The 13,904-nt window shown below is 34.0% G+C and overlaps 1 protein-coding gene across 1 annotated transcript; it reads left to right on the top strand.

Annotated features, from left to right (window-relative positions):
• Positions 1 to 270: 270 nt before the first annotated feature.
• Positions 271 to 11,445, top strand: LOC102593473 (phospholipase D delta-like). The gene is made up of 10 exons (XM_006367104.2): positions 271 to 1,424; positions 2,344 to 2,460; positions 3,118 to 3,312; positions 6,620 to 6,922; positions 7,006 to 7,074; positions 7,212 to 7,359; positions 7,945 to 8,093; positions 8,583 to 8,729; positions 10,254 to 10,454; positions 10,861 to 11,445. Exons 1-10 carry the CDS (start codon positions 480 to 482, stop codon positions 11,155 to 11,157), a joined length of 2,571 nt encoding a protein of 856 aa, XP_006367166.1. The 5' UTR covers positions 271 to 479; the 3' UTR covers positions 11,158 to 11,445.
• Positions 11,446 to 13,904: the final 2,459 nt, after the last annotated feature.

The following is a 13,904-nucleotide window of genomic DNA, read 5'->3' as shown; positions in this document are numbered from 1 at the left end:
ATTTTTCGGGTGATTAAATTCACTAATGATAAAATAAAATAAAATCTAAAATTCTCAAATGAAACTCAATCAAACTTAACAAATATACTTATAATATTTTTCGTATAATTTTTAAATATTTAAAATTTTATTTTAAAAAATCAAGTAATTATTGAAAATTAGTCAAATTAATTTTATTACGACAACTAAAAAGAAGGGAAGAGTAGCAAATAAGATGCACATCCTTTTAATGGGGCTGTTTCAACACTTGAAGAACATCGTCGTCCTCGATGCATGACCAACTCGTAAATTCTCAACAAATAAAACAGTCACTGTCACTATAACGTGCCATTATCCCATACGTTTCCATCAAACCAAATTCCCATCTACCAAAAGCAATAAGAATATCCCTTTCTTTTTTCAACTTCTATACTTAACATCGATCATATTCATGCTATAAATATTCTGTGATTTCCATATTCTATTCCATATTTAACACAATGTCTGAACCAAAAACTATCATATTACATGGAGATTTACAACTCCATATTATTGAAGCCCGTCATTTACCAAACTTCGACATAACTTCCGACCGTCTTCGCCGTTGCTTCACTTTTGGTGGTATATGCGGGAAACCACATCATACCACCGCCGACCGCGCCGGAGGTGGCGGAGACGATTACCGGAGTGATAAAAAAGATCACCACCGGAAAATCATTACCAGTGACCCATATGTTACCGTTTCAGCTCCACAAACCGCTTTAGCCCGTACTCGGGTCATTCCTAACTCGCAATACCCATTTTGGGATGAGCACTTTCGGATCCCCTTAGCTCATCCTATAGCCTATTTGGAGTTTCGGGTCAAGGATGATGACCTTTTCGGGGCGGAGATCATGGGTAAAGTGAAAATACCGGCGGAGAGAATCGCTACCGGTGAGGATATCTCCGGTTGGTTTCCGATTATTGGGTCATCTGGGAAACCCTCAAAACCCGATACGGCTCTTCGTGTACACATGAAATTTTACCCTTATGAGAAAAACCCATTGTACAAACAGGGGATTGCTTCAGATCCTCAGCATTTAGGTGTGAGAAATTCGTATTTTCCAGTGAGGAAAGGGAGTTCAGTGAAACTGTACCAAGATGCTCATGTAAGTAATAATGTAAAGTTCCCAGAAATTGAACTGGAAAATGGTACAGATTTTGAACACAATAAATGTTGGGAAGATATATGTTATGCAATTTCAGAAGCTCATCACTTGATTTACATTGTTGGGTGGTCTGTTTTTCATAAGATTAAGTTAATCAGAGAACCCACAAGGCCATTGCCAAGAGGAGGTGATTTGACACTTGGTGAATTACTTAAATACAAATCACAAGAGGGTGTAAGAGTTCTGTTGTTACTTTGGGATGATAAAACTTCGCATGATAAGTTCTTCATTACCACGGTATGTACTGTTGAAATACATTCTGATAAAGTATAGTATTATATTGTGGCTTTAATGCATACTTTATGCTTGTTTATTAAAGAAGGTGTTTAGATAGTAGTAGCACGTGACTATCTTTACTTGTTAACTTCATGGCTAGTAGAATCTATAAGCTAGCAGCATTTAACTTTAGCAAGTTGCTGTTATTTTTTATTCTCTCTCCCTCCTTTTTAATTTATTTGTTTTGTTTTGACTTAACATAAAGTTTAAGAAAGTAAAAAAGTCTTTTGAATCTTGTGATCTTAAACTAAAGATACTTATAATGTATCAAAATATCATTTAATTTGTGGTTTTAAACATATTATATGAAAAGTTGAAATCAAAGAATTGTCAAGGAAGGAAAGATACGTTCTTTTTTACACGGACTAAAAAAGAAAGTAAGACTAACAAATTGAAACGGAGAGAGTTATAAGAACGTAAGACTAACAAATTGAAACGGAGGGAGTTATATTTTTCATTCGTACTCAACTCTTGCTGGTTGCTGTTATTTAGTTTGAAATTCTTCATTTTTTTGCTTAAACTCCAATGACTATGTAGCCCTCCATAATTTCCTATATGGCTATGCGAATGTTCTGCATACCGCTCGTAGGCATTTTAAAGGCCTTCCTAGCCTCAAGACCTGCATGGTCAATTCCTTTTAAAACATTTTCAGCTAATATAGGGACATAGTTATATCCATGATTATGAATGGAAATCTTTCTATGCAATTCAGATATGTGCTGGGTGACGTCTATTATTTGGCCAAACTGAGCTCAGTGTAATCTGTATCGTCAAACAACAATTGCTTTTGTCTTTGTTTTCCAAGTTGATGCATGCTTTCAGCTGTAGTTCTGGTTGTATAGGCACCCTTTACAATAATTTGAGATGGCATTTGTTACAGGAAGGATTAATGGGAACTCACGATGAGGAGACCAAAAAGTTCTTCAAGCATTCATCTGTGATTTGTGTTCTGTCACCACGTTATGCTAGCAGTAAGCTCAGCATTATGAAGCAACAGGTAACTTATCTAGCCGTTTGAAATAACTGCAAGATTACCATTATGAAGCAACAGGTCAACTTTTTAACCATCCACCAGTTTGTCAGGTTTAAGATAGTCTAAGAACTTTGAGTTTTGGCTTCTATACGCGACTATGAAGTTACTGTCCCTGAAATAGCTGCAAGATTAGCATTATGAAGCAACAGGTCAACTTTTTAACCATTCACCAGTTTGTCAGATTTAAGATAGTCTAAGAACTTTGAGTTTTAGCTTCTATACGTGACTATGAAGTTACTGTCCCTGCAATAACCTTTCAATAGTCCTGTCCAGACCCAATTCTTATAAAATAGAAAGTGTTCACATAAGTTTGCTGGAGAAATGAAAAAAAAGGTCAAAAGGTTCAGCAAGAAAAGATTGCAATGATGCGTTCTTTTTTGTTGTTGATGGTGAATATTGTCCTGAATAGTGGACTGGAGAAACATACTTCTTATAAACATAACACCTCAGGCTTTGCTGGGTTGAGTGAAGCTAAATTTTGTTATTGTGCATATCTAATGATAGCATGAATATTCTGTAGTAGAAATCTATTCTTGCTTTGACACAAAACCACTTCCTTACTCTTTGACCTTTATCTCCCTTTTGTTGATATTATTTTGCATATTTAATTCTTTCTTCCAGGTTGTTGGAACCATGTTCACGCATCACCAGAAGTGCATTCTTGTTGATACACAGGCTCCTGGTAATAATAGAAAAATTACAGCATTCTTAGGAGGTCTTGATCTCTGTGATGGTCGCTATGATACACCTGAACATCGCTTATTCCGTGATCTTGACACTGTATTTAAAGATGATTTTCATCAGCCTAACTATCCTGTGAGTAGTTTGTTGTTCCAAATATTTCCTTGATAATTCTGATACCTGTATTTTTTAATTTGGTGTGGTTCCTACATTTATAATTGATAATTACAAGAAAGACCTTGTCAAAAAAAACTTTCAAGAATTTTGAAGTTGGTAGGTAGAGTCAGCCTCACAAATGCAGATGATCTATAGCCTTGTTCCATATTCTCTCTTGCATTATGTTGTCAATTTCTTACAAAGAGTATTTTGCTAAGAATTTTCGAAATTACTATAGTTTCTATTGCTGAAACATGTATGCTAACTGCTATCCCGAATTCAACAATAAGAAATTACGAGAACAGTCAGCAGGCACCGATATGGCACTACAGAAATCTGCTAGTAGATGTTAGTTGGGAAAAGGTCAAGTATACTTTATTGTTTATTCTAGATGGACTACCTGGGCTGCTGCAGATTGATAATTATAACTAGTGGAGACCAAGTCATGTGAAAAGAATGATTCTGAGGGTTCCCTGTTAAGCTATATACCTTATAAAGTGAGTTAATCTCAAAAGGTCACTCAACTTTGTTAATTTATGTAGTAAAGTCATATAAAATCACTCGACCAATTAAAATAGACATGTTTTCAAATGATTTGTCAAATATGTTAAGAGAAACCAAAACCCAACACCACCACCTGCCGGCCAAAAAATCAATGTTTGCTTCTACAGCTACCAATTTCCAACACCAATCTCTATAGCCTGAATCACAACTCCACTAAACAGGCGAACCACATCCAAAACTTACGCTTTATCCAGTTAAAAATAACACCAATTAATCTATGTAGCCTGAATCACGATTATCTTAATTTATGAAGTCCATATAAAAAATAATTTATTTTGTCATCTCAATATTTTTTTTAATAATAAATTTGATTGAGTGATTTCATTAATACAAATGATAAGTTGAGTGACTTTATTGATATAAATGTCTAAGTTAAGTGATTTTATTGATATAAAATAAAGCTTAATGAGCCCCCAAGGCCTAGCTCAAGTGGCAAAAGGAGGAGGATTTGTGGCTTAGGTCGCAGGTTCAAGCCCCACACCATGCAAAGCGAAGCCCGGTATTTAAGTGGAGAAGGGTAGAGGGGCGGGCCCATTATCCACCGAGTTTAGAAGGCTGTGATTGGTCCAAAGGGCGGGTCACAGACGGATTTCTCGGTTATCAAAAAAAAAAAAAAAAAAAAAAAAAAAAATAAAGCTTAATGATTTTACTAGATAAACTCTCAAAGTTGAGTGACCTTTTGAGATATTAACTCCTTATGAAGTGTCCAAAAGTCTGTTCCAGCATATGAAGTTTAATCCATCTGTTAATGCTTGTAGACATTTTAGAAGTTGTTATTGCTCATGTGACTAAATATGTCAGCAAGCAATGGGCAACCTGTAGTTCAAAGTATTCAATTTTTGATGCCTGTTTGATTAGTTTGGGCTGTAAAGCATGTCCTCAACTTCTGTAATTGCTGCAAAAGTTTTGCTCAGGATTTTTCTAAGCTGTCCATGTTGGTTGAATCAAGTGTGTTTCTGTTCCCTTTAGGAATAGTTTGGCTCATAGAAAAGTTATCCCGGGATAATAATGCAAGGGATGTAATACTGGGATTAATAATCCAGTGTATATACCTCTTTTTGACGAATGTTTGGTTCATTGCATTGAAAATGGGATATATGGTGTATAACGAAAATATGTATTTGGTTTAAAGCAAGATAACGTTTTCTCTTCAATTTTACCCTAATTTAAAAATTATTTTGGTCTTTCTGTTCTATCCAAAGGATTGGTAATCTTGGTATTAGAATCCCAGGTTAAATCCGGTTTAAGATAATAGTATGGTTCTGGTATAGAAGAATTCTGGTATCGTCTATACTGGGAACAAATCCAACCAAACGGGATAAAATAATCCCTGATTTTATACTGGGATTATTTTTCTAATCCCAATAACCAATTGATCCAGAGTTCCATTCCTTGCTGGAGTTGATGCATGAAGAGGTTCCTCTCTTGTGAATTTCACCAGCCTTAACTCTGTTTCTGAACGGAATTAGCAATCTAAAAGGGTTTACTTTTTATTTCAAATGCCAAGTGGGGAAATGTAGAGCGGAAAGAAGTTCTAGTAAAGTATTCAGAGCTACTTTTTATGCTTGAAGGCCCGAAGCAACTACACTTTAGGGCATCCTGTTAATTACTTATCCTTTTTTATGAAGATTTCAGATATAATTTCTATATATGTATCATTCTGGTTTGATCAATGCTTCTCTATGTAGGAAACATGGACACTTTGAAAATAAATCTTTAATTTAACTTTATTCTGAAATACCACAAGAATAATGTTGTTATATCTACTTACTATTTGAAGTGTCTGAAACTACTGTTACCTACAAGCTACTGTTGTCCCAAACTATTTAGCCAAGTCTTTTGCATTTTTCATGCCATCTATCATGGGGAAGTGGTCACACTTTGATGAAAAGAAAAAAAAAATACTAATGGTTATAGAAACAAGGTGTCTATGTGATAAAAAGGATTCAAATAACATAGAAAAAACTAAAATCTGAACTGACACTCATGTCCCTGGAATTTGAGTATTCAGGTAAAAGTTTGTGTTTTCCTATATTGTTATTTTAATATCATTGTAATTTATTGCTTGGATGCTGATGTAAATTAGTTTGGGAGTTGTATTTTGTAGGCTGGTTATTGTATAATATTTGTCATCAGCCAATTTACACAAAACACTATACAAAGCATGCAGTTGTTACTATGTCAAATCTGTTACACTCTCAAGATGATATTTTTTATTGAAAATAAGTCTTAGTTTAAAAATAGGTTTTGGAGAATGGTAAACAAGAACTATAAAAAAAATAGTTTACTACACAAACAATGACTTTAAGAATTTTCTAGTGTATTACTCGACATTCAGTAATTCATTGATATATTCCAATGTTATTTGACTTAAATTTCTCAAGCACTTTATGGAAGTTTAATGTGTTGAGTGATATTTATTTACCTTATTAGACATGTCCAAGGACTATGATTAAGTATATTAAACATTGAGTATTTGATTGTCAACCGTAAATAAGGTTAACTCCCCAAGTTACTTAGGATAAGGGTTGTAATGGTTGATTTGAACCAATGACTGTGAAAGTGAAACTAGGCAGTTTCATTATATGATTATTGCCAGCCACATGTTTATGTGATTTCCTATGTCTTTTCTACCATGACATTTCATACTATTTCTTTTGATCGTGGTTTTCTAGTTGATTATATCTTTATAATTGTCTTTTATTTGTACCATATATACTAGCCAGGGACCAAGGCCCCGAGGGAGCCATGGCATGATTTGCACTGTAGAATTGATGGACCTGCTGCATATGACATGCTTATAAACTTTGCTCAGCGATGGAGGAGAGCAACAAAGTGGAGGGAATTCTCTTTTCTCAAGAAAACAATGGCCCGTTGGCATGATGATGCAATGCTAAAAATCGAGCGTATCTCATGGATACTCAGCCCAGCTTTTGCTGTTTCCAAAGAAAGGACTGAGATTCCAGAGGATGATCCCGAACTGTATGTATCTAGGGAAGATCACCCTGAAAATTGGCATGTGCAGGTAGATATTTCTTTTTCACGCAAATGATTTTACAGAATTCGCTGGATCACTTTTAATGCTCAGCGTCATTTCTCATATTGCAGATCTTTCGTTCCATTGATTCAGGTTCAGTGCAAGGTTTTCCCAGGAGTACTGATGTTGCTGAGGAACAGGTACAGAAACCATAGTTTATTATCATAATCTTTTCATAGTTCTGCTAAACTAGCTATACTTTATATGGAGAATTAGCAGAAAATGTATCTGATTGCCCATCACTATTCACAATTTCTGTGCATTATGTCTTTTGCAGAACCTTATCAGCTCAAAAGATCTGGTAGTAGACAAAAGCATTGAAGCAGCATACATCCAGGCGATAAGATCCGCTCAGCATTTCATATATATTGAAAATCAGTATTTTCTTGGGTCATCATACGCTTGGCCATCATACAAAGATGCAGGTAAATTTATATTCTGTTGCTGTATTGTCGAATATAAATGTAAAATACATGACACTATGTACCCCCAAATAAATAAATAAAAGATATGATTCTCAACCAAAAGATGTGGCTTGGGTTTTATATTCACAAGTAAAATTGTTGAACCAATTTACATTTGCTACTTCAGTGCATTTGACTAATAGGTAAATCCAGATGGTAAAGTCAGATGTTACTTTAACTATCATATTTTACATGGCCATCATACAGATAAGATGTGTCCGTGTTAATAATTGCATCAGAAAGTTGCTGTTATACTCTAACAGGTTTCAATGTTTTGTACGTCCTATTCCTAGAACAAAGTTTAAAAATTTTGTAACTTCCAATTCGTCTCCACTTTATTTTCTTCAAGTGTTTCATTTACAGCAAGTCTTGAAAGTTTTCCATTTCTTCCTGAAAGCAGTACTTTTTATAGCTCTTACAAGTTTAATAGGATCGTCCAGTCATCAGTTGAGCTGATCAAAATTTCTTGTCTACTTCGACTTAAAAGCATTGGTTCTTCTTTCTTACCAGACTTGAATTTGTGTTCCTACTGTTATTTTTTATCAGGAGCTGATCATCTGGTACCAATGGAGTTGGCACTGAAAATTGCTAGTAAAATTAGATCCAAGGAACGGTTTTGTGTATATGTTGTTATGCCCATGTGGCCCGAGGGGGATCCCAAGTCAACTACTATGCAAGAAATTCTATACTGGCAGGTAATCTGTTTCCTGGAACATCATTACCTGTATATTGGATTTCATAAATGTAATTTCATCTAACATTGACTATGTGATACACTGCTCACGTTGGACAGCTAATAGAGATGCCAGCTGTTTGGGTATCCAAAAATCTTATGCATCTGTTATCGTGTGGATTAGCATAAAAGGGAATGGAAATAGCTGCCCATTTTCTAATCATTCTCATCCTTATAAATTGGTATTTTATTTCTTAAATATGTAGGGACACAAAACCAAGGAAAAAAGATTTTGAGAAAGGATATCAATGGGAAAATCTTTTGTATTTGAGGAACCCGGCAGAATGAATGAGAGGATAATTTTGATAAAGAATGCTACCTTATACTAAAATATTTTATGTTGTCTCAAGCTTATGCTATGTTTTTATTTAATTTTGATGATTTAGTATGTTGCGTCAGACACGAGAATTTTTTGGATGTACTTTATTGAGATTTCGTGTGCTTTCAACAGAGCCAGACAATGCAAATGATGTATCAAGTTATTGCAAGGGAGCTCAAGTCAATGCAGCTTTTAGACTCACATCCACTAGATTATTTAAATTTTTACTGCCTTGGCAACCGTGAAGCAAATGCTCAATCTTCTTGTGATGCTGAAAAGGTAATAGCCAAGTGAATTTGTGTAGTTTGTGTTAACTGAGTATATAAACACAACATGCACTTGCAGTGAAGTGGAAGTTCATCATGAAATTGAAAAATTTGTGCTCTTTACTCATAGATCTAGCTTTTTGGCTTGCTGGTGTCTATGAACCGGTCACTTTTTAATCTAATCTAGTAGGTTTTATATTTAGCCCATAGTATGTCTGGATAAGGGAGTATATATGGATAAACTGTCTTCTTCATAAAGGTGTTACATTTCTTTATCTATCTTCCTTTCATGTCACTTCCTTAAGTATTTCTCCTCACACTCTGTTATTTCGCCAATGCATGCATTTTGATTAGAATGCTTCATTTATACAATCCATCTTAGTCACTGCCCTCATAGTATAATTGTTTCAAACTCTTCAAGGTCGTCAATGGAATTGTCACAGAATCCTTGAAATGAATACAGAACTTCCTTGTCTTTGAGCAACCTCACATGAAAAAAGCGCTGAACCCTCTATGCACTCCTAAGTTTTCGCTTCTCCATTCTATGTTTTCCCTCTGTTCCTACGACAAAGCAACATACCCATCTGTCATATCCTAGTGAGTGTTGTGTTTTTGTCCCCTTATTTGTGGTAATGATGGGGTGTTTCAACTGTTTTGCACTGAGAGATTTCCCTACGTGCTATGATTTAAGTCCTTGTTATGAGCAGTGAATACTAGTACCAATGAAGATGTTGGCCCTGATGGGTCTTTTAGTGTTAAGCCCAAACTCTATGCAGTGACCTATTTTCTAAAAGATAAGTATACTGTCACTGGGAGTTCACTATCATGGTGCTTCTAGATGTTTCTCAAGCAATAAGTAAATGAAGTAAAATTAATGCAAAAACAACTCTAAAATGGTGCTGAGAGCTGTCGAATACATGAGGTTGCATAAACTCAATTAATTGCTATTCATGTAAGGAACCAAGTAACTGTAGCAGTATTTGCTTCATATGCATTGATAACCCTAAATCAAGAAGCTAGTAATATATATATGCATTTGACACTAAATAAGTAAATATTGGTTTGAGATGAGTTTAGATAGAGTGACATGGTCTTTGGGGATTCATATAGCGGACCTCAACTTGTTGGGATTGAGACATCGTTCTTATATGTGTATGTGACGCTTAGTACAGTTACAATTTTTTCTACAAAATATCTTTTGTTCCTTTCCCTCCACAGTCCACATAGCCCAAGGAATACATGCAGGTACAGTTATAATTAGGTCTTCTTCTATACCAGCATTGAAGTAATTCCCAGCTGTCCTTCATAGTCCACTTTTGCTCAAAGATGGTAAAAGGCAGGTTCCATAGTTGTCTGGTAACTTTATAATTGAAAAACTGGTGATTTGAATCGTCAACCTCCATTTCACATAACAAGCATCTGTGAAATGCAACATATATTGGCAGATCATGTTTCATGAAATTACTTTAATGTGTTTCGATTCAATTAAGCTTGGCAATTTTTTAAGGCATGTTTTCAATCTTTGCCATGCAACCAGGTCTCGGATTCGTTTAAATTTCAGCGTTTTATGATATATGTGCATGCTAAAGGGATGATAGTAGATGATGAATATGTCATAATGGGTTCAGCCAACATAAATCAACGATCTTTAGCTGGGTCGAAGGACACTGAGATAGCTATGGGTGCCTATCAGCCGCATCACTCCTGGGGAAAGAAGCAGCAGCATCCACAGGGACAGGTTCGAATGTTTGATAATTTTCCCTTGCAAAATTCTTTATTTTCTAAATTTATTATTTGAAGTTAGAGAGAAAAGATGAACTTTGGACAACATATTAAGACAGGGGAAGCAACCAACGGATTTAGGTTTAGTTGGACAGTTACGTGCAAACTTAAAAGAAGACTATGTCTTCCATTTTAGAACCAGGGGCCAGGGCAATGAACTATTCATTTATCATAAACTATTAGTTCAAATAGCCCAAACTGTATTGATATGTCAAATTATTGAAAAGAAGAAGGAATCAATACTAGTCTACTGTTAGAAGTCAAAAGTTCATTTACTAAAATCCACTGTTTTGAGATGAAGTTGAGCAAAACTCTGATGTTTAAGTGAATCATTTCTTTTTTCATATTGTCTTGATCTCCAGATCTATGGATATAGAATGTCTCTGTGGGCAGAGCACCTCGGAACGTTAGAAGATTGTTTCCAAGAACCAGAAGCATTAGAATGTGTAAGGAGAGTGAATGCAGTCGCTGAAGATAACTGGAAGAGATACACAGCTGATAATTTCACTGAATTGAATGGACATCTTCTCAAGTATCCTGTACTAGTGGATGCTGATGGCAAAGTAGGTTCCTTACCTGAATATGAATGTTTTCCAGATCTTGGAGGTAAAATAGTAGGAAACCCGTCCCCTACCATCCCGGATGTTTTGACCACTTGATTTTCAAGAATAGTCATGATGTCCCTTTTGAGGTATCTGATAAAACTAGAACGATACAAAAAAGATTAACATGACCCTGTACAAGAATGACACGCGCAAATTCAACAATTCTCATGTTTCTGAGTCTCTGGCAATGTCAAGATGGAGCATGTAGCTGTGAAATAGTATACTCTCATTCATATCTGTTTATGTTGTACATCAAAAGGTAGAAAAGAACTTGAAAATATTGTAATGCCTGTAAACAATTCCTGGACCTTGTTAAAGAAATAGAAATGTGATTGTCAATTACTTCCTTTCTGTTAATTCCACATTGGTTTAATTATTCTTAAACAACTACATATTTTTATTTAACTTTGTCCTTAAAGTGGAAAACTTTAAATTAAAACAACCAGAATTGTACTTGTTGCCTGGTTTGTATTCTAACCATTTCCAGGAAATGCTAATTTCATATTTCTTCTAATTTATCTACTTCTTAAATTTTTAAATTCAACATTTTTTGTTGGCAAAGAAGGATAGCTAGTCTTCTGTCTCTGTGTTCTTGCTTTTGCATATTATTATTTGGATAGAAAAATAGACCCCACTGGCCTCTTTTTGGTTCTGCCAAAATAGTTGTTGTAAATTTCACAAGTAAAAGTCTGGGATAATTTGAAATTTCAAAAACATGTTTATCAATAAGTGATTATCATTTTTATTTTATTTTTCTTTCCTTTGTTTAACTTTTAATCTATGTAATGAAATATGATTTGGAAGATTAACAAAATCAGATTTTCTCGTTATTGACTTCTCCGTAATTTAGCAATAGGTACTAGTAGTATAGTATGATTTAAAAAACAATCAATTGTTTAGTCCTTGCTATGAAAAATGACACATTTAACTTGTGATTTGCTTAGTCTAGTCAAAGTTTGATAAAGGTGATTATATCATTTGTCTCAACTAGTAGAAGGTGGTCGAGATGCGTAAAAGTTTACCCAAACATCACAATCATCAAAATAAATTGTCTCTAACTTTAATTTAAGATTATCCAATCAAGATTTGTTTTATATTTATTGAAGCCTCTTGCTATTAAATTCTGACTTGCATTTTGGTGTTGCACATTAGGATCTTTTACATCTTAAGTTTACTTGTTTAACACTTTAATGGGGTACATAAACTCTCTAAGGCTTTATTTATTTGCACTTAATAGATGTTTGAATGTAAACTGTTCAGATATTATATGTCATTATGTGTGTTTATTTTTTTCAAAAAAAAAATCAATTAATGGATCTGAAAGGATTTGATTCAGTCAGATCTATGAGGGAGTTATTTCTATTTAGAATTTTTTTTAAAACGCTAATTTACAGGGCAGTCTCAAGAAATTTGGGGGCCTAAAGCCAAACTTCATAGAGACCTTATTTTTAGTTAACATATATAAATTATAGTGGGAAAATCACTTACCTGTATACTTTTTTAAAAATATTTACTCTATTTGTCAACATTATTTTTTTAACCATATATGACAATTTGGCTGAATTAAATTAAATTCACTTCGTCCTTTCCATCTTTCACTCCCAATTTTCTCTCGTCGCTGCGATTTTCTCTCGCTGGTGCGATTTTCTCCCGCCACTTCTTACTCACAATTTTCTTCACAAATACGACTATACTACCTTCAGAGATGTGTATTCAGTGATCAGTTTTGAGACGAATCAAGTCGAGCAGAGAGTTGAATTTGAAGTTTTTTGAAGTTTGAAAGGTTAGAAGCTTTAAATTCGATTGCATGTCTTAGTTACTTGTTTAATTCATGCTTAATTCTCTTATCTCGGCTATACTAACCTTCGGCGATGTGTATTCAGTGATCAATTTGGAGATGAATCAAGTTCGGGGAGAGAGTTAAGTTTGAAGTTTGAAAGGTTAGAAGGTTTAAATTCGATTGCATGTCATTAGTTACTTGCTTAATTCAAGATTAATTCTCTTTCTCGGCTATACTAACCTTCAACGATGTGTATTCAGTGATCAATTTCGAGATAAATCAAGTTCGGGCAAAGAGTTGAGTTTGAATTTTTTTGAAGTTTGAAAGGTTAGAAGGTTTAAATTTGATTGCATGTCATTAGTTACTTGCTTAATTCAAGCTTAATTCACTCTTCTAATTCAACTTTAATACAAGTTTAATTCATTTTTGCAGTTTGTTGGTTGATTTGTTATGATTTGACTACTTGTTTAAATTATTTCTTAATTTACTCTTCTGATTGATTTTCTTGGTTAATTCATAGTAGATTCAAGTTTAATTCAATTTATAGAACACTCTCTTGTCGTTTCTGTAGTTATTCGTTTAAATTTTTTTCTTAATTGACTCTTTTGATTCAACTTTAATACAAGTTTAATTCATTTTTGCAGTTTGTTGGTTGATTTGTTATGATTTGATGACTTGTTTAAATTCTTTCTTAATTCACTCTTCTGATTGATATTCTTGGTTAATTCATAATAGATCAAGTTTAATTCAATTTATAGAACACTCTCTCGTCGTTTCCTTAGTTATTTGTTTAAATTTTTTTCTTAATTGACTCTTTTGATTCAACTTTAATACAGAGTAATACACTTTTAATACAAGCTAATTCATTTGCAGTTTATTGGTTGATTTGTTATGATTGAATTACTTTATTATTTCATTATTGATACAAGTTTTATTTAGTTTACAAATCAAATAATGCTCTTTAGTTTGCTACATTTTGCATTCATGTTTAATTCGCTTCTAATTCAACTTTAATATGTGT

Source organism: Solanum tuberosum, unplaced genomic scaffold (assembly GCF_000226075.1).
Source record: "Solanum tuberosum cultivar DM 1-3 516 R44 unplaced genomic scaffold, SolTub_3.0 scf00732, whole genome shotgun sequence".
In the NCBI taxonomy this organism is placed as follows: domain Eukaryota; kingdom Viridiplantae; phylum Streptophyta; class Magnoliopsida; order Solanales; family Solanaceae; genus Solanum; species Solanum tuberosum.
This window is presented reverse-complemented; position numbering and strand designations above follow the sequence as displayed.